We start from the raw sequence: 25,161 nt of genomic DNA, 5'->3' as shown, positions 1-25,161 counted from the left end.
TCCTGGTTGACTGGGGCACCTGTGGGGCTCGCTGGGGCTTCTTATATCTCTCAGAAGTCATCTGTGAGTCGGCGGTCCGCAGGTGGATGTCAAGGCGATCTGCTTGCCTGATCCGCGGGCCGCTAGATAAGATGAAGCCAAAACTCCGCAATTAATGCAGATCAAGTGACTCATGGCGAGCGAGTTGCGTTTGATCCAGCTCAGGGCGGCCCGCAAGGGATTAGGTCTAATCAGAATGAGCTTGGCAAACGCCCCTGATCTATCATCGTAGCCAGCAACGTCTAGGACTCCGACAACAATGCCAAGAGGAGATCCACCTTCGGAGGTGATAACGTGACGTTAGACGCCCGGATTTCTCGTCATTTTTCGGGTTATCGAGTGGATGCTCGTACGGATCCCGACCGGCGTTCATACATTGATAACTCGGCCCGCTCACGATGTTTGTTGTCCGTGCATACGACCCACCTCGACAGGTGAGCGACAATCATGTTGGTCACGGTAAAACGGCGATGAAAACCTCTGAGCTCTCTCTGCGAATAACCGCTACATTGAGAGGTCTTCCTCCGCATCTTCCTCTATCCCAGTCATGGTCCTCCAGATCTACGCAGACAATCCGCAAGCCGCCAATATGCTGTTCACCGCAGATGGCTTCGACGAGCTCAATGCGGAACCGGCTTTCGACTATCGGGTGTATAAGCTTGATGAGAACGAGGCCGAGGAGAAACTGGCGCTCTTGATCGACGGAATGACCAAGGTGGAGGACAAGACTGGCCGCTTTACATATAGACGTGAGTGGCGTGTGATGAGCTTGTCGTTGAAAGTTCGCAGTCCCAGATGGCCGAGTCATCGACACATGCACCTACCACAAATGGGAGTGGCCCCAAGCGATAGGTGAGCAACGCTCACAATGGTACCGTACTCGACTGACGCCGGGATAGGGATGAATGGCTTGTTTGACGTGAGAAAGTTGCTCTGCCTCCTTGTCAAGGTGTGCTGACCAAGTTGACAGTACTACCACTTGACATCGACGTCGGACCCGTTCTCGTCAAAGGCCAAGCACGTTCTGGGAATGATGAAAGACTGGTATCGGCAGCGCAACAACGAGGGAGTGCCTACCAAGAATATCAACTCGATGGCAGTCATGTACAGCGTAGCGTGTCTCGTGGAGCTGGATCAGAAAAGAGGGAAAGGATCAGTGTTGGATGATGAGTGGAGGGTGCGTTTTGAGGACTGGATAGACGAGTGGGCAGAGTGGATCATGAACGAGCTTCCAAGTCAGTGCTCCGCGGTCAAGGGGGATGTCTGCTGACGCTCTGTACAGGAACACCGGAGGGAGGATTGCAACATTGTGAGGATTGCGTTCCCAGAAGGCGACTGGACTGACTGATAGGGTCGGCGCCACAGTGACATTCCGCCTTGCGAACGAAGGACAACTCTGGGACGACACGTTGATGATGACTGTCATTCCCTTGACCAAGATCGGACTCCTCCTGGATCGTCCACGCTATGTTGAAGAAGGTATGTGGCCGAAAAAGGCGGAAACGTTGATCATGCAGCGAAATTTCAATTTCTTCTGCACATTCAGTATCTGATGGATCCGATTTCCGGTTTCTGGTACCATGCTTGGGAATTCGATCTGCAAGGGGGTAAGAAAGGTCGTTACTTTTCCGATGCGCTATGGGCCAGAGGAAACTGCTGGGTGAGTTGAGACAATGTTGAGACATACTAATACATGCTATTCTCCTAGATTACTTTGGCCATACCCATGTTCCTGGAACTCACGAGACTCTCGCCTTCAGACCCTGTTCATCGAATTTTAGTATCTGCTCTCCGTCGACAGGTCGATGCGTTGCTCCCAATCCAGAATCCTTCAACAGGTCTATGGCATACCCTCCTTGATGACCCGACGAGCTACGTAGAGACCAGCGGGTCGTCAGGATTCGTCGGGGGCATGTTGATGGCCATACGACTGGTGAGTTACGACCGCTGTAGCAGCAGCTGACGAGACAGGGTCTTCTGGATCGGAAGAAGTACCTGAGTGTGGCAGTGTCCGGTCTCAAGGGGTGTCTAGCCCAAGTCATGCCTGACGGTGCCGTTGCGAACGTGTCCAAAGGAACGCCAGCGGGGAGGGATCGGCAGTTCTACAAGGGCATTCCTAGGATGGGCATGGTGTACGGAAACAGTCTTTTGATTGTTGCGTTGGTTCAGTGGATGAGGCTGAACGGGGGAGAAGTCAGATAACGGGCGCTTGATACGGGGCATCCTGAATACCAACCGCCTGTAGTAACGCATGCGACTCCTTACGAATTGCACCGCCAGGAAGTGAGGCCTAGATCACCAAAAGTGTCGCCCTACGTATTCCTGAGACCGTAACAGTCACGTCGTATAGATATTCCAGAGCATCAAACAATGTTGCATACCTAGACAATTTCACTTCTCACATACAGTATCGTATCCCATCATCGCATCGCAGCATAGATCCCCAAAGACACGCCCATGAACCCACTACTCGTCGTCCTGCACATCGATCTCGGTTTTCTTCCATTTGCGAGCAGGTAGCCGACGCTTGAACATGATGTCGATCTCTCGGTAGGATCGTCCCTTCATCTCGGGGAGGAAGAAGAATGCGACAATCCAGCAGAAGAGTGCGGTGCCTCCCCAGACGTAACCGCATTTGCCGCCCACTACGGAATGTCAGCATGGATACAGGTCCCAGGGACAAGACGACTCACGGTTCGCACCAGTGGGGTTCAGCATGTAAGAACCGACTGGTTTGCGTCAGCAGCACTCGTGTTTTTAGCACAAATCCGACTCACGGAAGATACAAGGGATTTCGATGATGTAGTATGAAGCTCGACCGATACCAGTAGTCAGCGGTCTTAATCGAATGGCCGAAGTCTCTGCGATGATGCACCAAGACACAGGTGCAGCGGCAAAGGCGAAGAAGACGGAGACGATGAGACCGAACACCGCCTGAGCGTACGAGGCTCCGGAAGATGGATGAACTGAGGCGGCAATACCGAGGCAGACGAGCATAACGATGTTGAAACCTGTTCCCCAGAGGTAGATAGTACGACGGCCGAAGTAAGTGGTCAGAAACCAGGAGAGCATAACGGCGACCGATTGAAGGGCCGAGGTGATCAGACCTAGGGCGAACGCGAAGTTGGTCGTCATACCGGCCTCTATCCTTGGCGTTAGCATGCGTCTTTGTGATAGAACACGCTGTCACTCACGTTCGAAGAAGTACACAGCCTGATTGGCAATGAGATTACCGGCAAGGTTCTGACCAGCATAGATACCGCACACAATCAAAGTCCTTCGCAAGTCGGTACCTTTGAATAACTCGATGTAGTTGGGAGCCTTGGTGCTCGCCTCCATCTCGACGACCCGACGCATCATAGAGACAACCTCCGCAGAATTGAGCTGGGACTTTCGACCTAGTCTCTCGATCGAGCGCATCGCCTGTTGGTCTCTGTTCTTTCGTACTAGCCACCAGGGTGACTCGGGTGCCATGAACATCAAGACCATGAGCGGGAGAGGGAATATCCATTGCAGTGCGATTGGGATTCTGCTCACGTCAGCCTAAGTAGTATGAGATTGTGGCCGAAAGAGACTAACCGGTATGCCACCTTGCCCTCCTTGGAATTGTATACGTAGGTGACGGCGCCAACGATGATACTTCCCACGGCCCAGAAGAGCTGCAACACTTGAGTTGCGGGTGCACGCAATCTGAGAGGGACGATCTCACTGCAATAGGCCGGAGCGTTGGCGATGAAGATACCCCACGGGAGACCTTCGAGCAGTTGACCGACGAAGAAGAGAGGGAGGGAGTTGGCGAAGAACATGACGAAGATGGTAGCGTTCATCAGGACGAGACCGACCATTGTAGCCCAGCGATATCCGATTCGGCTGGTGAGGGGACCAGCAAGGAAGACTCCGATGAGGGCGCCAAGTTGTCCGGCCATCTGCAGTGCTGATTGCCATCTGGGCACGATGACATTTTTGGAGGTCAATGGATCCCAGACTCCGTAATCGTGGGTGAACGCAGGGAGAGCGATGAAGTTACCGATCAGGAACACGTCGTATGATTCCATGATCTGTGTATGGTCAGCGTGACGCTTGACGCTGTATCTGGCTTGACTTACAATGGTGAAAGACATGACAAAGGCCCAGAAACATGCCCAGGGATACGCTTTGACAGCTTGTAACACGGTCATCGAATGCTCTGCATTCTCCGCCTCGATGGCATCCGCCTTGTGACCTTGGGCGTCGGTCAACGCCAAAGGAGCGGCATTCTCGACGTGCAGATCAGCATCCAACTTGTCCTTTTCTCTCTCCACGGTCGACATGGTTGATGAAAACAATTGAGAATTCGTGGGCAACGATAATGGGGTTTGATGAAGAGTCTCGGGGTGTTCACGAATCACCCAGGATTATATACAACTTGATAGGTTGAAATACGGTTTAGGTCTCCGCCGAGCCCCATGTCCGATCCGCCCGGCCCCGCAAGGGAAGATGCTCTGGAAGTTGACCGTGCCTGACCGGCTGTTCTGAACAACCGCGTGATTTCATATCGCAGTCCAAGTCAGTGTCAAATACCCCTCCCGCGGCGACATGAGCGATCGAAGCGACCCCCATATTCTGCAGGGTAATGTAGTCTAAATCGAATACCGTCGGCAGGACAGGGGCGTTGTGGCCTCGTCATTCCTGGGTAATGACGCGATGGCGGTAATGGTTCACATGGGCTGTTTCAATGTGGGGGCGTAGGGGACTCCAAGGGGGAGAAAACCCTAGAATGCTCACCGGCTGTTTCCACTGTTCCATCAACCGCGACACCCACAACGGGATGACTGATCAGCTGGTATGACACTTTTGTATTAGCGTTGAACGTTGAATCAATCAGAGCACATACGAGGGTTCGTCCAAGTTACTCGCGTCGACGGGCAATCCAAGAGTCCTCACTCACGCCACATAAGCTGTTTATAGCAATGCAGGAGCGCGTAAGACATGACAAGCAAACATAAATTCCCCATCGCAACAAGTTTGTTCCGAACATCCCGGGATCCACCGACAGCCGCTTAAAAGTCAAGGGTGAGATGCCCACGGCCATTCCGTCTGTGATCTCTCAGTCGTGGGAATACCGACTCGTATACGAGATCACTTGACCTTCGTGGGAACCTGCCGGGTGGTCATCAGGCTACGTCTGTGATCGAGAAGGATTACCTGTGTGCTGCTGGATCGACCGCGGTCACGGTCGATCATTCGCCGTGGTGGACAGCTAGCGCTAGCGCTGGGAATGAGAGTTCACGCCGTCTACTCGACCCAACGCACTGCACAGCGACTGAGCATCCGCTCTGATCCTTGACGTCGTGACTCTGTCCGCGTCTGTCTGATGGCCGTCTAGACAAGATTCGATCAAGAGCCATCGACTTACTACCAGCTCGTCGAAGGGCTTGACCGAGATGGCGGAAGGATCGAGGATTCACAATGCATATCGTTCTATCGAGAAGATGCCGACGTTGGACGGCCTGTTCATGACGATCCGACGACGGTGCGGAAGGTCTGCTGGCAATCATTCAATCTGAACAAGGCGTATTGGTGTATTGTTGCTGATCACAACGATTGGATCAACAATCTGATCGCGAGTACCTTTTGGCCTTCTCTTTCTCCTTCTTGCGAGCGGACTTGTCCTCCTTCTTCCTCAAGTTGCCCTCCCTTTCTGAATTTGCCCTGCCTCGTTCCTCGCCTGCTTGGTCCTCTTCCTGTCCTCCTTCGACTTGCCGGGTGCGCTGTCGATCTCAGCAACATGACCACTCTCGTCGTCGCTACAGGGTGCGACAATGGTCACGACACCCTGCCCATCATTCAGCCGTCCAACGACTTCGACATCCTCGAGAAATGTCGCCCAGTCAGCTGCCGAGATATCGCGAAGAGTGAGTATGTTGCCCGAATACCGCGATTTAAAGCCGTTGGCCCGTTGGCGAGCGATCTGCCACGACCAGGAATGATACGTCTCGAGAGGGAGCAGTCACGCCGTTCCCTCCAGGAGGATGAGTGGGTTGAGGAGGGGATGTGTCGCTGTGGAGACTGAGAAGGATACTTCGGTTCCTGTTCTATCTGACGCTGAACAACTCCTCGCGGGACGCTTGCAGGGTGGACGTTGCGGCTTTGGAAGTCGGAATAATCGTTCTTCGATGGACGAGGGGATGACGGGACCGGACTGAGAGCTGGACGGTCAGTTTGGCGTTGCGCAGCCTTCGACATTCGTGTTGGTTCGACCGATGCGCAGCTCGTCTCTCGCGGGACATTGGACGTCTACTCCCCAATACTGACTCCATTGCGCTTCTGTCGCGTCGCTCCAGGTGGTCGATAGGGGTTGCTCATGCTGTATCTGCTCTTTCGCTTAAGGATTGAGCGAAAGAAGAGTTGTCTTCTGAATAACTCAATGAGTTGTTCTGAATCGTTTGTCGTTTAGTGTCTTGGCAAGGAAAAGTTGGCTTTATTGTTGTGGTGTCTAGTGTAAGCTTAGAACATGGGATCCCCGACAGTGCACCAGCGAGAGATTCACAACGACAACAATGTTTTGCATGGCGATATAGCGAGTGCCTCTTTACATGGCCGCGAATCGATCAGTCGCCTGAAAGGTACAGCGCATCAGTGTACCGAAAAATGCGCGATGCGACATGACTCACATCACGAAGCATGGCCTGCGTCTCCGGCTCGTTGGCAGAATGGCCCGCATGGGGGGGCCAATGCAGTCCCATCTCCGGCCATGCCTTCTTGAGATCCCAGGCGTTCCGGGGCTGATAAATCGAATGAGAAGTTGAATATACCTTGGTCCAGTCTCACACTCACTGGACAGACCACGTCCTACCGTCCATGCACCGCAATGCAGGGTAGGTGACGGCTGTGGAGTGTCAGCCATATTACATGCATGCGTATTTGAAGCAGGAGTCCAAATTGAGAAGGCAGAATATCATTTAAAACGTATGGTATCTCTCGACCTAGATCCAGGAGATGAAGACAGGGAAGATGAGAGATCCAAGGATAGCTCGACATTGCAAAGGGATCACGCGGTCGTATGGTGGATGATAGTGGAACAGTGTGGTGTAACTGGGGGGTGGTGATGTGCCCTCGAGTTGTCGTATGCGAACCAATGATGCTTGGAGGCAAGCCAGAGAAATGAGGAGGACAGTTGAGCAGATTGACTCACCCCTCGAACCTCTGCTGTTCGTAGAGCCGTTTCTCCCATCCCTATTCTTCCATCTCATCTCAGCCTTCCTTCTCCGTAGCTAGACTCTGCCGTGCGGTCGCGTCCGTTACTATGGCCTTTGATACTTGGTAGAATGGCGATCAGTCGTCTCCAACACAGCCCGAGCTTTCCCAGACTTCAAAGCCCAAATACCGCTCAGATCGATCAACTCGATCTCTGCTGCAGCGGAAGATACGCATCGACGCCTGCAAGCTGCAGAGTTACTAGAGCGATGCATAGGAGTAAGGGATAGTCTAGAAAAGATGGATCATGGAAGGTAACGACCAAAGATGTTTTGTTTTGTTGAAGATGAACGAGAGTCGCGGCGAGCAAAATCACCAAAATCGTTGCGTCAGATATCAATGTCAACACAAGCCATTCATCACAACGACGGCTCCATCTAAGCCCAGATGACAGTATACAATCACCGTTGGGTGATGGAGCCGTGATGACAGACACTCCATGCAGACATGCACAGAGAAACAGATCCCGCCCGGGCTCCATTCTACCGTCGGTCATCACTCATTACTCATCACCCCCTGCCCACGTAGTCCCTCGTGTATATAACCCTTTTTCCGGTCGCAAATTTCCAAGTATAACCAGCACAAAACAACATCGACCCGCTTCTCTCTTCTTCATCATGACACGTTGCGATTGATTGATACATTAACAACTCGTACAAGACAACCGTTCGTTCTCCATCATCCAGACGCACCCCACCCTCGTTGTCGCGCTCCTGGTAATATGGGACATCGCGCTGGCGCTCCTATCTGCAGGGCAGACCATGTACAATGATCTCGCCGCGTACTCCCCGCTTCCCATAACCAGTTCACAAACATGAGCGGTACTCCTCTGCTCCATATCTCTGCGAGGGGGTCAGTCAACACTCGAAAAGATAAAGCGCGACGACTCACTCGTCCACCATCGTATTATCGGCATCCTCAACACTCCGTTGTGCCATCGGAACCAATTGTCTTGGTACGCAACCCGTACCGATGGATTCATGATGATCCGGGGAGGCCGTGACTCGGTCTGGTATAATCGATGAAGGTCGTAACCGAAAAGGAAGGATTCAGAGTGGTCGCAGGCGTCAAGGGATGAGGAGCGAAACTTGAGAGGAAGGTCAATGGGTGGAGAGTGACGTGAGCCAGGGAAGGTGTCTGCAAAGTCAGCTCAGCTCAACAAGAGGAGCACTCACCATCATCTACCATTTTCCACCCTCTCTTCCGTACCGACGTCTTAGGGCGATACAGGTACGGTCCTGAAGGAAACGCGACGACCCCATTCCAGCACGTTGCGACCTCCAACGGCTTCTCTTCGATTATCCTCTGCACACTCAGCTTGTCCCGCACAAACGGCCAGAAAGCCCTCATCGGTGTCCCGCAGATGTCCCTCGCTACCCAAGTGTCGTATAGACCCGATGCACCGAAGTCCATCCCACACGCCAGGTCATACTCTCCCGGCTTCGAAGCATCTCCGTCCAGTCTCGTCGCCAAAAGCCGCACGATACTCTGATAAGTGAAGCGGATGTCATTGAGGAAGACGACTTTGGTGTAAGAGTCATAAGACGGGAGACGGATGGTGGCGTTGTCGCTCTGTAACGGTTCGAGAACACGGTTGCGAGCATCTGCGAGATACTGTATCCGCTCTGGAGAGGTGGGGTATGGCCACCAACGATTGTCGTCATCTTCACACAGTATACGATGAGGGACACCCATGGCATCGAGATTGTGATGTAGCTGGCGTAGGAGGGGTTTGGTCTGGTCGCGAGAGTTGCTCTCATAGATGGAGATGTAGGTGTTGTTGGCGCCGACTACCCAGTCAGCTCAGGCAAGAACACTCGCGTACTCACGATATCGGACCAGCTTTGGCAGTTCCGTGAACCATGACCGCAACACATCCTCGTTCTCATACAAATTCGCCCCTATAAAGTACCTCTCTGGAACGTTCGCGTCGGTGCGATGCAACACTGGAAGTTCCTCCCCCGGTACACTGATCCCCAGATAGAACCACCACCCCACTGCTAATGTCGCCAACACCAACGTGGTGTGAAAGGCGGAGGAGCACCTCCTCATCGTCGTCTTTTGACCTCGCCGTTGCATCACCACCGCCCATCCCAACCTACACCACGATAGTACCGTCCAACAGCTGATGAAGAGAGCGAGACCGACGAAAAGAGGGATGGTCGTTGGGAAAGGGAATGATATGAACAGTCGTATTATGCTCGCCAGGCCTATGAACGCGCACATGGACAAGGACGGATCTTGCCATAGCCAGGGGGTGGGGACGAAATCATCGTCGACCTCGTCCGTGACGATCAACGGGGCGCTCTCGAGATCCTCCGAGTCCTGTGACGGTCGACAACAGTCGAAAGCAGAGGAGGAATATCTCGGCTCGTTGACGGTCATAAGTGGGGAGAAGATGCTTGCTGCTTGCAACAAGAGATAAATGTCACTCCGCAATGGATTTCGAGGCGCGGGGGAGGCGGGGAGGGGTGATGGGTATATAGATGCAAGTCGAGGTGTTGTTGTGAAGAAGATGGTCAATTGAAATCAAAATTGAAGTGTATGAGATGTATGGCTTTGCCGTACGCGATGGTGTCTAGGCGGTGCTAAGCTACGGTGCTAAGCTACCGGTGTTTTTTTTTTTATTTTCTTGGTTGCGGATTTCGGTTCTTCACTATTCTCTTTCTCTCTGTCTCGCGCTGTCACTCTGCCCATTCAGATGGTCATGTTACGATGATGATGATGATGATGGGCTGTGATGTTTTTCCCTCGTCCTGGATTCTAGGGCCGCGGGGCTGCCCCTAGCTGCCCAGTCCCTCTGCTTTGTTTTCCCTCTCATTTTCAATTTCAATTCCACCTTCACACCCCTCCCACCCCCCCCCCTTTTTTTTTCAATGCTCCTCCTGGGACAAAGTTCACCTTTCTCTCTTCCTTCACCTCCTCCCCCCTCCTACCCCAGTTGATCTGTCGGATCATGCCTCCCGTCAACCTGCGACGCCTCTGACGTAATTGGAACGTGCGATCCGTTTCAAAAACACAATCAGGTAAAGCAAATGCAAGGACCGAATGCTTGGCACATGCTCTGCAACGCGGCGTGTTAGATGTGGTGGATACATGCAAACAGTCACGGTTGAGATGAATTGCACAGCTCGACATCTTAGCCCTTGGCTGTGAATGCATGACCATCTCCCTTTTCGCGTCTAGCAGCATCTCTCAGAGTCAAAGACTCTGTTCTACGTCCCTGCTTTCACTGGGGATATCGGTCACCGAGAGATACAGGAAGGCTGAGAAGGGGTTCAGGTCCGTCCGGGTTGAAATTCCGGTCCGGTCACCGAAAAAAACCACAACACTTATTGATGCCTGGATAACTTCGGTCCTCGTCCTTTTCGGTTCGCCACCGTTGGCCTGCCTGCACTGTTACCTACACAGTCTAGACCTCTATCCTCCAGGATGTCCATGATCACGCACTCTCGCACTCATCGCCATCGGGCAGAGTTCGAAGCTGTAACATGCACTCGTTGACGAAATGGCCGCGACAATCGTGGAAAGCAAAGTACAGGGTTTCCGACTCCTATCAACGTTGGGTCACGACTTCAATCCTTTCAAGATCTCGTGCATCACGTGTCAACTCGCCAAGGAACGAGCTTGAGCTTGAGACAACAGCACCAATTGGATTCAGACTCGATACCACAATGCATACGCTAACTACTGAACCGCTAGTTGGTCTTGTACAAGTTGATCGCGTTGGGACCACCACAGATCTCCTTGGAGTTACCACCACAAGCCATGTTACACTGGGTCGAGACGATGTTGACGGCGGCGCCATTCACCAGGCTGTTTCCACAGTAGCACTCGGTGCTGTACTCGACACCGGCGTAGGCGAACCCGGCGTTGGAACAGAACGAGGTACAAGACTCGATGGTCATGTCGGCAGCGGCGGTAGAAGCTCCGGTCAGGGCTCGACCACCGACCTCCTGGATACAGCCCTGGGAGGCGAAGTTGTTGACAACGGTGTTGGTCACAGCGAGCGAGGGGTTGAAGTAGAGCTGGACGCCGTTGGGACCTCCGCAGGTGGTGGCGGTGTCACCACTGCACTTCATGTTACAGGTGGTCGAGGGAGGGAGAGAGACGCGCCGTTGACCAACGAGTTGCCACAGAAACATTCTCGAGAGTACTCCAGACCGGCATAGGCGAAGCCAAGACCTTGACAGTAGTTGAGACACATGGGAACGGTCATGCTGTCAGAAGCGGTGGATGCGAGGGCAAGGGCACGTCCAGAGGTACCTTCCTGGACACAAGCGGTGTCGGCAGTGCTCCATCCAGAAGGGAGGTTGACGATCTTGGAGGTGAGGTCGGAAGAAAGGGAACTGAGAGCAGCGTTGGAGACGAAGAGTCGGAGACCGTTGGAACCACCACAGTTGGCGTTGTTGTTACCGTCACAGGGCATAGAGCAGTCGGTGGAGGGCTTGAGGAGAGAAGCACCGTTGGAGAGGACATTGCCACAGTAGCATTCTCGACCGTATTCGACACCGGCAATGGTGTAACCGCCCTGGTTGCAGTAATCGGTACAGGCCTTCCAGGTCATGTTACCGAAAGACGCCGAGTCGACCAAGGCTCGGCCGGAAGTCCCCTCGGCGACGCAAGCAACGGAAGCGGGCGCCCAACCGGAAGAAACAGCAGTGGCACTGGCGACGAAAGCGGCAGAAGCAGACGCAGCGGCGGCACTGGCTGAAGAGGCGGACGCGACAGCAGCGAGAGAAGCAGAGGCGACAGCGGCGGCGCTTGAAGAAGCAGCAGCGGCGACGGAAGCAGCGGACGCAGAAGCCTGTGCAACGCTGGCGAGCGAGGCGGAGGCGATGGCGGCCGAAGATGAGGAAGCGGCAGCAGCGGCCGAGGCAGAAGCAGCAGCGACCGAAGATGCCGATGCAGCAGCAGCTGAGGAGGCGGACGCAGCGGCGGCGGCAGAAGCAGACGCAGCAGCAGCCGATGACGCGGAAGCCTTGGCAGCGCTGGCAGAGGCGACACTGACAGATGCGGCGGCGGCGGACGAGGCAGCAGCAGCAGAGGAAGCAGCAGCGGCGGACGAGGCAGCAGCGGCAGATGAAGCAGCGGCAGCGGACGAGGAAGCCGCAGCAGCAGCAGCCGAGGATGAAGAAGCAGCGGCAGCGGAAGCAGAGGCAGCAGCCGAGGACGCGGAAGCAGCAGCGGCGGACGAAGAAGCAGCAGCAGCAGCAGAAGATGAAGCAGCAACCCTGGAGGACGCGGCGGCGTTAGAGGCGGAGATCACCGACGCAGAGTAGGCGGCGTTGGAAGCCGAGAGTGACGATGCCGAGTAAGCAGCTGCTGAGGCAGAGAGCGAAGACGCAGAGTAAGCCGATCCAGAAGCAGAGAGCGACGAGGCCGAGTAGGCAGCGGCTGAAGCCGATCTTGACGCAGCGAGGGAAGTTGCCGAGAAGACCGAGGCAGAAGCGGAAAGGGAGCTCGCCGAGTATGCGGAAGCAGATGCAGCAGCAGAAGCGGCGGAAGCAGAGGCAGCGAGCGATGTGGCTGAGTAGATCGAAGCAGAGGCCGAGAGGGAGCTGGCAGAGTATGCAGAGGCCGAAGAGGCAGCGGAGATCGAAGCCGAGTTGGAGGCGACAGCCTTGTTGACAGTCGCGGGGTCAAATTGGTAGACTTGCATCTTCCAGTATTGCCCGCAGGTCTGGGTGGAATCACCGGCACACGGGTAGTTACACACCGAGTTGGCGACCTTGGTGCCCCAGCCGGTCTTGGTGTTGGCGGCGGGCAGAGTGTTGGCGCAGAAACATTGCGAACTGTACTCAAGACCTGCATACTTGTAGTTGGCCGCGGCGCATCCAGTTATGCAATTGCCGATAGTCTGCTGATCCGTGTCAGAGGCGAAGAATTCATTGAGGTAGTGGGGCCCGGTGTTCTCGTTGATGCAACCGACAAGCGTTCCGTAAGACGCTGCATTGAAGTCTCGTCGTTGGACGGCGTGCGCATTGACAGTCGTGCCAAGGGCAACAACTGCCAGGGACAGGAGGGTGTTGGTGTGAACCATTGCTAGGAAGGAAAAGGTCAGTGTCTTCCTATTGATCGTGAAACATAGGTCGACTCACTGTTTGCAGTGGGGATGGTAGGGAGAGGTTGGTCGGAAGGTCAAGTGATGCTGTCTTGAGGGGCTGGTCGGATGAAAGATTCTGAGCAGGTAGGGGGGAGGATTTATATGAGAAGCTGTTGTGTTCTGTCGATGGATGGGATTGACGATCGGGGTTTGAGACGGTTCTGGTCTGGGTCATTATATATACATTCGGACGCCAAGGACTGGCCGAAAAACGACCATTCGAAAAACGGCGATCGCTGCCACCGGAATCTGCGACCAGGACACATGGGTACAACGACACCCTCTTCCTCTTGTTCGTGGACACTTAATTGACACATGTCGGTGCCGTGTCTGATGTCTCAGCGACCCTTGTCGGATTCGGATGGAAGCATCTTCATATGACCGGAAACGGCTTTGATCTTCCTTCGATCGATGTTGCAAAATGTTCGTTCACGTTTGTCCAAACACTGCCTGGCACCACGATTTGAGACTTGCTTGAACCTACATGGTGAGATTGACATTACGGCAACACCACTAGGTTACCATTCCAACGACCACACAAACGCCTATGAGCTCAGCGGTCGTCGCTTCACCTGTCCATTCGCCGAGACAAGTTTATGGCAACTTTGTTGGTAGCTACTGTATGTAGCTGTGGGATAGCAGTCGTTCCTGATCGACACGGCAGATGCACCGGAATGGCCGCCAGGGAGTATGGACGCCTCCTCCGCAACGCAACGCCAACTCATCAGCAGCTTTTACCCGGATTCGGCGTCGACAGCTTCGTTTTGCCGTAATCTCAGCTTTTCCTTTTAAATTCAGCTTTTCCCCGGTACACCCACCGGATCGTACACATGTCGTTTAAAACCATCCTGAATGAGATGTCCTGTTCTATGCACGTGTAACTCAATACCTCCCTTCTCGATCTGGATGCGTCCTGGGCACGAGTTACGGTTGGTGTCGGTGACTGCACTGGAAATGTCTTGCCTCTTCATTCATTAACTCTAAGCCACCGGCACACGGGTCCATTATCGTAATGTCTTCAGCTCCTGGTCCGGTTGTAGTTCCCCATCACAATGATGGATGAAGAGCTTTTTGTCAAGCGCTTTGGACGCGAGAACAGCACGACAAGTTCGTCAATCCTGTTTGGCAGATTCCGCTACATTCGGTAGACAGACAGTATTTACGTTGGCAGGCTCGATTTGTTTCAGGCCAGGCCGTGTCAGTCTTTGAGAACCGTCGCAGCTTCTTCTGCTTCGCAATTTTGCGTTCATCGACTGGACGATCTCACCTTCATACTTGGACGCCATTGAGCGGGCCACAGAATGGATGATTTCTGAACAGTCTTGGTGATTGCCGTTCTGAGACATACGAACTGGAGCATCCTGATTATGCTCGTCCATTGTTAAACTCCGTAATACTCGACCAATTTCAATTGCTTGACTTTCTGATCTCGACATCTTCAGTTCGGTAAATGACACCGCTGCCTACTCGGATCAAGCAGCAGAGTCAAATGTTCACAGTGGGAGAGACGGGAGGAAGATTGTCCTGATGCAAGCGTCTTTCAACGTCCGTCCCAATTGTGCCCCGTCCCGAGGTGCAGCGGTAAGTCGCTCCGCTTGGCAGTACCCTTTCCTCGCATGCGATGCTTTATGGATAGACAATCCAACCTGTCTCGTTACGGATCGATGCTTAACCCACTAGGGTCCGGACGAGTAGCGGAGACAGATGACGAGTGGGCATTGATGCATCGAATCTGCTTGTAGTCTTCGCTCAGCGGCTTTAAAAGGCGACTACGGTAGCTGCATGTCACCCCGCTCGACTTGCAATCCCATCCATACCGATGGGGAAATCTCGAAACCTAAGCCGATACAAGGGCCTGCGGTACATCTGCCTCGACCGCTACTTTCCTCTGACTGGCTTCCAGTGTCAGATCCTGGAAGCTTTGCTGCGTTTCCAGCTCCTTTACGCTCTCATCCCAGACCTTGGTGACCTGTCAAAAGCCTTTTGGGTCAGTATCTCCCCAGGCGATTTGAGCCTTCTCGCAACATGAGACAGCACCTACGTCGTACTTATAGATCCAATCATTCGAAGTTTTCCAATTTCGTCGGGTTGACTCGGCGATCATGTCGTCCTCCTCCAGCGGGGGAGATATCGCTTCGATCTCTTTCGCGTTGTCGGCAAATTCATTCAGCACCGAATACTTGACGCTGTTGTATCAGCTCGGATCCTGATTGCAGACGTGGCCAGCACTCACAAGACTTTTGTAATGCGGTGATCTGATCTCATCGTACAGTTTGAGTGCTTCGCCGACGCTTCGATTGTGGTTGTGCGCGTACTGGATTGCCCGAGCCAGGACATGAGCGTCTTCAAATGCAAAGGCCGCACCAGAACCGAACGCCCCGGAAAGGGCTATGGTACGCGACATTATCAGTACCTTCAAGACGATGACCACTCAGACCACCTCACGATGGGAAGCATCTCCCAGAAGAGCGATACGGTCGTGGTGGATCACCGACTCCAGTCTGGGTCCACCGAACATGGCGAATTCCAGCCATTCGTCTGGAGCAGCGATGATCTGTCGAACGGTTTCACAGTAGCCCTGTATCCGAATGGGGCGTATGAGCTCATGCTTCCATACCCAATGTCGGACTCACGTCGTAATGACGGATCACCTGCTCCTTGGACACCTTCTGTCCCCAGCTGACTTTCTTGCCGTGCTCTTCCGACTCCGAAGCTCTGGTGGCGATCTCGAACAAGCCTTCATCTAACGGGTCGGTGTATACGTGGGTCTTGGCAGTGTGCCAGAATGTAGAGGCCGGTGGGATCTCCTTGATGTGGGCGACTTTTGAAGCGGGAATGATAGTACGGTAAGCTACTTTACCGGTATAGCTCAGCTTGTGATCGGGAAAGGCGTATTGTCGAACGACCTGCGAGGTGTTTCAGCTCGGCGCTCTGGATAAAGTCATGTTGTTAGTTCACTGATCGGATTCCGTCGGCGCCAATAAGCAGGTCAAATGTTCCTGCTTTGGTACCATCCGTGAACGCGACGGTCACCCCTTCGGCCGTCTCCTCGATCTTTTCGAGCTTCTTCGAGAGCTGGATGAGGTCCTCCGGAACTCTAGAGAGTAAGGCGCGTTGGAGCTTGTATCGCTGAATTCGAGAACGAGGTGGGGCATCGGGATTCACTGCAATGACCAGTCAGCCTCTCGCAGTGTCCACAAGAACAATCCTGAATGACATCGCTCACCACTCTGGAATCTCCGCGATAGGAGCTCTCCAGTCCGACCGTTTCTGCTCCCGTCAGCGTCCAGCTGGAACAGCCAGAAGTGGTGTTTCTCACCTGTGCTCGCCGTCAATCTTGTTCCCATCTCCACGGTTGGAGTACTGTTCGATCTCCTGTGCAGCGCCGAGGAGCTGAAGATGTCGCCAGGTGTTCTCGTTGATACTGATACCCTATGATCAAAGGTCTGTCAGCTTTTTTGCGAGACTTTCCACGTCGTGCTGCACCCACCGCCCCAACCTCTCTCAACTCTGTTGCTTGATCGAAAACGCTCAGCTCTACGAATGGGATCCGAAGGAAGTTGATGGCTGCGGCGAGACCGCCAGGTCCTGCGCCGATAATGGCGATCTTGATCTGTTTTTTAGGTGCGATGGTCATTTTGCCGACTGAACTTGTGATCGGGTTGCGGGCAGATATCCGGTGCCAAGTGTAGTCTAATAGACTTGATGCTGAAGGAGGTCTCGCGCAATGTATATTGCTGTCGATCACGTACGTCCGCAACTTCGGGCTGTATCGCTTGGATGCGTGTGGATGCTTAGTCACATCGTGTGTGTGGTGGGGGTCGTTGATTCGAATGACAGAAATCAGGAAGAAGAAAAAAACAATGTGGGATGGATGATGATCTAGATTGACGTGATGGTGCCTGATGGTGAGCTCTCTGTTATCAATTTCCAATCAATAATCTCCCGTAGCCAACCGAGGAGGGACAAAGGCAAAAAAGATCATTTGCACGCTGCGAGAGAGAATCTACATGGCGTGATCGCAGGTCATATCATGCAGCAGTACACATCTCACAATACTGCTGTGATGTGGACCGAGGGCAAACGTGATATCACCTTCTCTTTTGTCGCACATCGTTGGTCATTCAGTTGGTCTTCGCATCTGGCCGACTGGGACTAGTCGTCGCCATACCTAAGAGAGATGTCGCTTTATGATATGGCAGTGTTGTGTTGGCCAAGTCAGCTTGTCGCAGACACAATTTCAACTCATTGGCTGCATCAACTCAAAGCTTTTAGTAGACAACGAGATGACCTCGATCAACGAGAATACGACATTCCACCAATTTACTCACCCGATCCGATATGTGGCAGTCGTCGGTTCTGGACCATCGGGTTCACCAGTCATCAGGCATCTCCGCGATGCAGGATTCAACGTCAGAGCGTTCGAGAGGCAGAGTCAATCAGGTGGGATCTGGAACTGGAGGCCCTCTGTCTCGTTGCCTCTCTCAGTACCCACTCCGCCCCCTTCCAAAGGCGCGTTTACCCCAGTCATCCGAGATGGCGGCGTGGTCGACGATCCCACACATGAGGTGAGAGACAAGTTCAGCCCGCCCAATCCGTGTTACTGGAACTTGACGAACAATGTTCCTACCACGACCATGGCAGTGAGTCCGCACCTCGTGTATGGGTTCCTTATGGTGCTGACGAACTATCATCCAGTTCAAGGACTTCCCTTACCCACCCGGTACAGCTTTGAATATCTCCCATGAGGGCATTTCGTCCTACGTTCACAACTACGTCGAGAACTTTGGGCTGGACAAGCTCACATCGTACAATACACGGGTTGAAAAAGCCGAGAAACAGGGTGACACATGGACGTTGACTCTGAGAAAAGTTTTGGATGAGGGTGAGGCGAAGGCACGGGAAGAGTACTGGACGGAGGTGGGTGACATGTGCGGCACTCGATGTGTGACGCTTACGTCAATATAGGAATTTGACGCTCTGGTCGTCGCCACTGGACATTACAATGCTCCGTACATCCCAGCACTCGGGGGCGCTGAGCAATGGTCGAGCGCGTGGCCCGAGAAAGTGATCCACTCACAGGGATACAGAGTTCCCGAGCCTTACGCGGGCAAGGTGAGTTCGACCCACGGCTTTCCTTTCTTCCGCTGACTCCCGCCTCAGACCGTTCTCATCGTTGGTCTAGGTACGAGCGGGAACGACATCGCACGAGATCTCGCCTCTCATGCCAACAAGCTTTACCTCGTCGGGAAGAACGTCCTTCGTGGTCCTACCGCCTATCAGCAGCAACGAAGATTACAAAGAGCGCTTGTCCCAGAAAACTCTGAGAGAGTGGCCGAGATCAAACGATTCCTGCCACTGAAATCTGGCCAAACACTGTCTGAAGGAACGATCGAACTGACGGACGGTCGCTTGCTTACCGGTATCGACGAGGTCATCTTTGCCACGGGGTAAGTTCTGCGAATCGCTTGAGAGGATCAGCGTGTGACTTTGTACTGCGTAGCTACCAATACTCCTACCCCTTCCTCCCGCAATACCACAAGGACCCCGGTTCCTCTCGGCCTGCAGCGTTGACTCCCTTGGTCACGGATGGGAGTGGAGTTCTGAATCTCTATCGCGACGTATTCTACATCCCGGACCCTACTCTCACTTTCCTAGGTCTGAGCGTCAACACGTCGGCCTTCTCGTTTTTCGAATACCAATCCATCTCCATCGCTCGTGTCTTCGCCGGCAAAGCGAGACTGCCCGACGAGGCCGGTCGATGGAAGGCGTATGCCAGTCTCGTTCGCGAGAAGGGTGAGGGCAAGTTCAGTCATCTGTTGAATCGAGACGGAGAAAGGACTTATGTGAAAGATACGGTGGAGTGGATCAATTCCGAGGCGAAAGTTTTTGGAGCTGAACCGATCGCAGGACATTCGCCAGAATGGTTGGCGGAAAGCGAGAAGATACAACAGCTCATTGCGGAGAGGTATAATTTGCAGCCTGAGCAGCTGGCCGCAATTCGCGGAGGCAAGGCTACCCCGGAGGAAGAAGAGTTCAAGACTGCTCAGGAGGAGACGAACAAGAAGGCAGCAGAGGGCATTGCTAGGAGGGTTGGGGCGATCTCGGCGTAGATGGTATGTATATGAAATGACATGGAACTCGAGTGCAATGGAGCTGGTGAAGCAAAAGGTCAGCCTTGTCGCAGCAGTCGTAAAGTGTCGCACGACCTTGTTTTAGCACGATGCCAGGAAGAGCGTCTCGATGTAGACGGACACGTGAATAAGCCGCACAGTTGTGACCACGATGCGAGAGCGACAAGCCCTCCTTTCATGAGCCGCATAATCGTAACAAGCAATGGTTCATTCATGCCACCATGACAATAACCTTTTTGTCACACAGTAATCTAACTAGTTTACCCCTAAGATCAAATCCCGCCGCTTTGTGACGACGCCTCTTTTACTGTACCTTTACGCCCTTGCGGTGTAGCTCAAACCGTGCTTAGTCCCATCACGCCCTTGGTTCTCCAGATCCGGCGTACGGGTTGGACTCTCGAAACTGTCGTTCTTGACATCCTCATCCTCGTAGATCTCTTGTGTGGATTCGTTCGGACTGGCAGTGAGACCTTTCCTCTGATCCCGTCGAAGCAAGAACAGGACAAGGGTGGTATGGATCACTACATCATCTTGTGTGAGCGAATCTTCACCAGACCTGTGCAGAAACGACTGGAAACTCACTGAGTAAAGCATTGAGGACGATGGTCCACGTCCATCCTTTCTTTGCGTGAGGGAAATCGGTCGTCTTCCAAACAAAGTTGGGTGCCTACAGCGTTTGATCGTGTCAGAGCAGTTCATGTTTCCATTCACAGGCATCTGGACTCACCACAGCCTGAACTACATAGGCCAAGTCATTGGCGGCAGCGACGAGGATGGCTCTCTTCTCTGTGTCGTTGGAGCAGATCTCGTTGATCCAAGTCAAGATCAAGGGACCAGCACCTTGACCGGCGGAACTGAACCAGTAGAGAACCAAGGTTCCTGTGACGTTCTTGTACAAGGGGAAGTTTCGCAGGATAGCGCCAATGACGATCTGCGTAACATTCGGGCTAATCAGCTGAAAACTTCTTGGTATGTACGACATCTGCTCACGGAATAGATCGCGCCAATGTAGATGAACGGCCATCGACGTCCTCGCAATACGCCGTCGGATATCCAAGCAAAGGCAGCGGCGAAGACAACGAAGATCGCAGTCTGGGGTAAAGGCACTGTCATGACACGGATTAGCATGGGTGAATAGGGGCTCGAGCCGTACGCATACGCACACTCTTGTATCTGAGAGACCGAGAATCTCCTTGAACCACCGGGGAAAGGTTTCGAGTTGAAAGACTTGAGCCAATAGCCGACCGGAGGTTGAGGGTACGCATTGTTCCACAGGATGTAGATGACCGCTATATCTCTCCGTCAGAGCATACTCTTCGAGATGTGAGGACCCCACTCACGAAGAGTCCACGTGTGCCAGCTGAACAGAAGCTGTCTGATCTTGGCTCGAGTCCAGGGCTTCTTGCCAGCGCGACCGATCTTGGTGAGACGACTTTGAGCGAGGGCGAATTCCTAGGAGAAGAGTCAAGTTTGTGGTCAAAAGGGTGAACACTCCGATTGGTAGCAACCTAAACTTACATCGTCGCTAAGCCACCAAGTCTTCTTGCCTTGTAGAGGAAGAGGCGGGAAGAAGATGAATCCAGCAACAGCGAGAGGCAAAGTGATGATCGCGTCAATGATGAAAAGCCATCTCCAACCTTCGAGTCCGTGAACGCCAGACAAGTGGTTGTACGCAGCGGCTTGCAAGAAACCACTGAACATCTGACCAAGGGAGCCGGCCAACCAGAAGATCATGGCTCGCTTGCCGATCTCTGCAGGCGTGTACCATGATCCGAGCAGGTAGTGGATACCGGGGTAGAAACCTGATTCGAAGAGTCCCACCAAGAACCGGAGGGCGTACAGCGATTTGTACGACTTGACAGCGTAAGATCCGAGGGTGGCAACACCCCAGCCCAGCTCGAGCTAAATCACGTATGAATCAGCTTGCAGCACTAGCATCAGACACATGGAAAAACACTCACAGCAGGGATGACCCAGCGAGGTTCGACCCGCGTGAGCAACAGATTCGAGGGGATTTGACCAATAACATACCCGACAGTCCAAATGGAGGTCGCGGTGACAAGTTCGTTCCCGTACATGTTCAGATCCTCTTTCATGCCGGCCAAGAACTGTTCGAAGAGAATAATCAGCGAGCGGCTAAGATTGCCAGCGATGGGTGACACCCACAGCTGAGTTGACATTGGTTTGATCGAGATTCTTCAGGAAGTATCCGATCTGATCGACAGTGGCATTGTCAGTGAGACGTAATCTACCTCTCGGACAGGCTCCCTGTCACTCACAGAGGCAAAGGTAAGGATGACAGCATCGACCTTGAAGAGGAGCTTCCTTTCAGCGGGAGGTCGGTCAAACGTATCCCATATGCGACCCTTCCAAGTCACTTTGGTGTGTGTGGAATCTTGCGCTTTCTGTCTGGCTTCGATGTCGCCAGCGCCCTCTTCAGGGAATGGATAAGGGGCAGAGGACATCTTGATTTGTACGCTCGTATCACTTTTGAAGAGATAGGATGAAGAATCCCCTTTTGAAGCAATGAGATTCAAGCTCTTAAGTACCTTCTGATGATCGACGCACACTCGTCCCGCTTCGAGTCCTGAAGAGAAGCATTCGCAACGGTCCATCTAAATCCGCTCACGACATCAGTATGTCATCCATGTCATGATTAGCAAATTGATCTCAGCCTCGACTAAGAGATGTGAAGCATTCATGAGCGCCAGGTTGGGTTAGTCGATATGACGTGCTGAGTTGCGGTCTTGTTCAATTCAAACGAAGAACAGTGCCACAAAGCACGTCACGTCAGTCGGAATCAAACGAAACAGGCGCCGGACCGTTTGGTCGGAAGATAAGATAGCGGAAATCACGCCATCGTTCCTCTTTTCCCTCTTGACTTGGACATGTCATGATCAATCATCTAGTCCGGTTGCCACGCACACAATTGATCTTGATCAGATCAACCTCGACACGCTGCACTCGCATTGATCTGTCCTCGCTCCAGGCCGGACCACTTGTGATATCGTGCTTAAAGTCACTTGGTACCTTTTCCGGATCGCCCGAGCAGGAGGGTGTCAGCGTCTCTGGTCTCCTGACGGTCCAGAACAAGAACAGTACGGGAGGGTCCCAGCGTCTACATCTACGCAGGAAGCTTCTGTCATCTCATAATTTGATGATTCAAAGTTCATGGCGCCTTACATCAATCACGTCAACAGATTAACCCATCCAAGCTGCGAGCGAGGCGCAATGATATCATCTCATCTGTTATCCAACCTGTTTCACAAGAGAGCTTCATGCTTGTTGTGCCTATCTGGAGTAAGACATCAGCCTTCCTTTGCTCCAAGGTATCATCAGTTCAGTTACCTCTACGCAGAGGGGAAACAATGCCAATGCAGTAGCTGTATCGCTGCAATTGCAGAAAGCTCTTGTATTCGGTGAGGTCCGCCATGGGCTAAACACACATCACGCCATCGTTCATACATCTCATCCTTCCCAATCACGCAATCATTCCTTCTTCCTCATGTCTATCCTCTGCTCGAGCTATTTGCACAGACTTGTGCTCTCATCCGCTGATCTGATGGGGAGACATCATCCAGCTTGAGGTTAGCTGATGATGGGAGAGGCAACAAACGGCGACACGGCCGGAGACCGATGCAGATGTCAACCACTCACAACGGATACAAAACAAATGCCAATCCTCGCCATGTCACGTCAACGAGATGAATCGACCAGTGAATTTCGTCCGGCCAAGTCCATGTGCATAAGCTTAAGAGTCGGTACATATAGCTGGGCTAGATTCGCCTGTTCTGACTCTTCGATCCGCCATCCACAAATCGCTCATCAACCTGCACAATGGCTCCTATCGCTATCGACACTCCGAACTCTGTGCAAGAAAGATCGTCAGCCGACGATGTAGCCGAGCTCAAGGCCCAGCTTCAAGCTTCCAGAGCTGACATTGTCCTCCCTCCCGACAACACCCTTCGTCGCTACCAGAAAGCAGGGATCGACCTTTCCAACGGTTATCCCTATTTCCCACCCAAACCCGACTTTGTCCAGGATGTCACCAAGATCAGGACGGATTTGAGAGAGTATGTCGATCCTGGTACGAGGGCCGATAAGGAGAAGAAAGCCCTGCTCGGCGCGGCTAAGGAGGTCAGGGACTTAGGTACCTGGATTGGCGTGAGTGCTTCATCACCTCGTGTGCGTGCTCGATTCAAGGACTGACGAACTTGTGCAGACTGAGATCGTTGGTCTTCAACTCAAAGACCTCACCGACCAACAGAAAGATGAGCTCGCTCTCCTTGTCGCTGAACGATCCGTTGTCTGTGAGTCAGTCGTCGATGATGCCGCTCCGCACCGTCGCTGATTCCTGCTTCCACCTGTAGTCTTCCGAGACCAGGACCTCTCTCCTCAACAACAGCAAGAGCTCGGTCTATATCTCGGACAAGGTGAGATCGAGAGACACCCTCAAGCTGCACAAGTGCCAGGTCTTGGCGGTGGTGTCTCCCTGATCTGGGAGAAGGGGAGAAAGGACGGTCTTCTGAATGCGAGAAGCTATCGAGTCCCCTATGGTGGAGGACAGTTTGGCTGGCACACTGATCTAGTGCACGAGGGTGAGTCACAGTACATGCCAACGTCTTAGGCCTGGGCCAGTACTGACTGATCTGCAGCCTACCCTCCTGGCTATACTCATCTTCACCAAGACACCGTCCCTCCAGTCGTGAGTCCCTACTTGCTCCTCAGATGAGTTCCACTTCCTGACATGCTCATTCATACAGGGAGGTGACACCCTCTGGGCTTCAGGATACGCGGCGTATGACAAGCTCTCCCCAACCTTCAAGAAGCTCCTCGATGGTTTGAAGTGAGTTTCTCCAGACCGCGTCGTACCACCAGTCTAGAAGCTGACTGTCAGCTCGCAGCGGTATCTACCGATCCGCTCACAAGTACAAGGATCAAGAAAATCCCGAGGCCGATGCCAAATATGTCACACGTGTCCACCCTCTCATCCGAACCCATCCCGTCACCGGCTGGAAGGCTTTGTGGAGTGAGTTGAGTCGGCTACATGCTTGAAACAGGTAGCTGATCGTTCCTTCTACCTCCACCTCAGTCAACCAAGCTATGACTGTCGGTATTGAGGGTCTTGATAAGGCAGAGTCGGATGTTATCCTCAACTACCTCTATGGCGTTTATGAACGATCCACGGACATCCAAGTCCGATGGCATTGGACACCCGGTACATCGGCAATCTGGGATAACAGGACGACCATCCATACCGTCTCATACGATTACGACGGCGAGCGACACGGGACCCGAGTCTCGTCACTGGCCGAGAAACCGTTCTTCGACGCCAAGTCCAGATCGAAGGCAGAAGATCTTCAGTTGGAGAGATGGGTAAACACTCCGGATCTCGCCAACAGGTACTAAACAGTTGTATGAATACGAAGAAAGTTGGAACAGTTCAGGGATTTGACTTGATGACTATCGAGATGCAGAGAAGAGTTGATCGAACGAGAGATCGAATTCTCACATAGGAGCAGTTCTGACTTTGCGCAACTCCGGACTCGATACCTTGCAGTGACGTTTGATCTCACCATGACTCAGGATGGTGACTAATCACTATCGGGAATATCGGTCAATCAATCAGATCTCGGTTAGCTCGGC

At 53.1% G+C, this 25,161-nt stretch overlaps 8 protein-coding genes across 8 annotated transcripts; 3 read left to right on the top strand and 5 right to left on the bottom strand.

Moving 5' to 3' along the window:
* Nucleotides 1-586: 586 nt before the first annotated feature.
* On the top strand, nt 587-2,241 carry IAR55_006705 (uncharacterized protein; the record flags this gene model as incomplete). Its single annotated transcript, XM_066949785.1, has 9 exons — nt 587-788; nt 835-891; nt 939-958; nt 1,010-1,274; nt 1,322-1,348; nt 1,405-1,460; nt 1,586-1,699; nt 1,748-1,972; nt 2,029-2,241. The coding sequence occupies 9 exons, from the start codon at nt 587-589 to the stop codon at nt 2,239-2,241; spliced, it is 1,179 nt and encodes a 392-aa protein (XP_066800079.1).
* Nucleotides 2,242-2,505: 264 nt separating this feature from the next.
* IAR55_006704 (uncharacterized protein) lies at nt 2,506-4,349 on the bottom strand (the record flags this gene model as incomplete). The annotated part of the gene is made up of 6 exons (XM_066949784.1): nt 2,506-2,684; nt 2,733-2,768; nt 2,817-3,182; nt 3,234-3,568; nt 3,619-4,097; nt 4,146-4,349. The coding sequence occupies 6 exons, from the start codon at nt 4,347-4,349 to the stop codon at nt 2,506-2,508; spliced, it is 1,599 nt and encodes a 532-aa protein (XP_066800078.1).
* A 3,604-nt stretch (nt 4,350-7,953) lies between these two features.
* Nucleotides 7,954-8,970, bottom strand: IAR55_006703 (uncharacterized protein; the record flags this gene model as incomplete). The annotated part of the gene is made up of 4 exons (XM_066949783.1): nt 7,954-8,022; nt 8,090-8,117; nt 8,167-8,284; nt 8,451-8,970. The coding sequence occupies 4 exons, from the start codon at nt 8,968-8,970 to the stop codon at nt 7,954-7,956; spliced, it is 735 nt and encodes a 244-aa protein (XP_066800077.1).
* A 2,003-nt stretch (nt 8,971-10,973) lies between these two features.
* Nucleotides 10,974-13,318, bottom strand: IAR55_006702 (uncharacterized protein; the record flags this gene model as incomplete). The annotated part of the gene is made up of 2 exons (XM_066949782.1): nt 10,974-11,346; nt 11,403-13,318. The coding sequence occupies 2 exons, from the start codon at nt 13,316-13,318 to the stop codon at nt 10,974-10,976; spliced, it is 2,289 nt and encodes a 762-aa protein (XP_066800076.1).
* Nucleotides 13,319-15,218: 1,900 nt separating this feature from the next.
* On the bottom strand, nt 15,219-17,018 carry IAR55_006701 (uncharacterized protein; the record flags this gene model as incomplete). The annotated part of the gene is made up of 9 exons (XM_066949781.1): nt 15,219-15,350; nt 15,423-15,560; nt 15,615-15,769; nt 15,827-15,959; nt 16,015-16,287; nt 16,340-16,545; nt 16,608-16,651; nt 16,701-16,813; nt 16,872-17,018. The coding sequence occupies 9 exons, from the start codon at nt 17,016-17,018 to the stop codon at nt 15,219-15,221; spliced, it is 1,341 nt and encodes a 446-aa protein (XP_066800075.1).
* A 649-nt stretch (nt 17,019-17,667) lies between these two features.
* On the top strand, nt 17,668-19,494 carry IAR55_006700 (uncharacterized protein; the record flags this gene model as incomplete). The annotated part of the gene is made up of 5 exons (XM_066949780.1): nt 17,668-18,024; nt 18,080-18,301; nt 18,350-18,496; nt 18,545-18,831; nt 18,885-19,494. The coding sequence occupies 5 exons, from the start codon at nt 17,668-17,670 to the stop codon at nt 19,492-19,494; spliced, it is 1,623 nt and encodes a 540-aa protein (XP_066800074.1).
* Nucleotides 19,495-19,830: 336 nt separating this feature from the next.
* IAR55_006699 (uncharacterized protein) lies at nt 19,831-21,980 on the bottom strand (the record flags this gene model as incomplete). The annotated part of the gene is made up of 10 exons (XM_066949779.1): nt 19,831-20,036; nt 20,098-20,182; nt 20,243-20,446; nt 20,506-20,621; nt 20,679-20,804; nt 20,856-20,967; nt 21,034-21,417; nt 21,477-21,623; nt 21,682-21,729; nt 21,795-21,980. The coding sequence occupies 10 exons, from the start codon at nt 21,978-21,980 to the stop codon at nt 19,831-19,833; spliced, it is 1,614 nt and encodes a 537-aa protein (XP_066800073.1).
* Nucleotides 21,981-23,352: 1,372 nt separating this feature from the next.
* IAR55_006698 (uncharacterized protein) lies at nt 23,353-24,924 on the top strand (the record flags this gene model as incomplete). The annotated part of the gene is made up of 7 exons (XM_066949778.1): nt 23,353-23,679; nt 23,738-23,825; nt 23,886-24,113; nt 24,171-24,220; nt 24,279-24,361; nt 24,420-24,544; nt 24,608-24,924. 7 exons carry the CDS (start codon nt 23,353-23,355, stop codon nt 24,922-24,924), a joined length of 1,218 nt encoding a protein of 405 aa, XP_066800072.1.
* Between the last annotated feature and the right edge of the window lie 237 nt (nt 24,925-25,161).

This window comes from Kwoniella newhampshirensis, chromosome 14 (genome assembly GCF_039105145.1).
Source record: "Kwoniella newhampshirensis strain CBS 13917 chromosome 14, whole genome shotgun sequence".
Taxonomy (NCBI): domain Eukaryota; kingdom Fungi; phylum Basidiomycota; class Tremellomycetes; order Tremellales; family Cryptococcaceae; genus Kwoniella; species Kwoniella newhampshirensis.
Note: the sequence above shows the minus strand (reverse complement) of the source record. Positions and strands in the feature narration are given on the sequence as shown.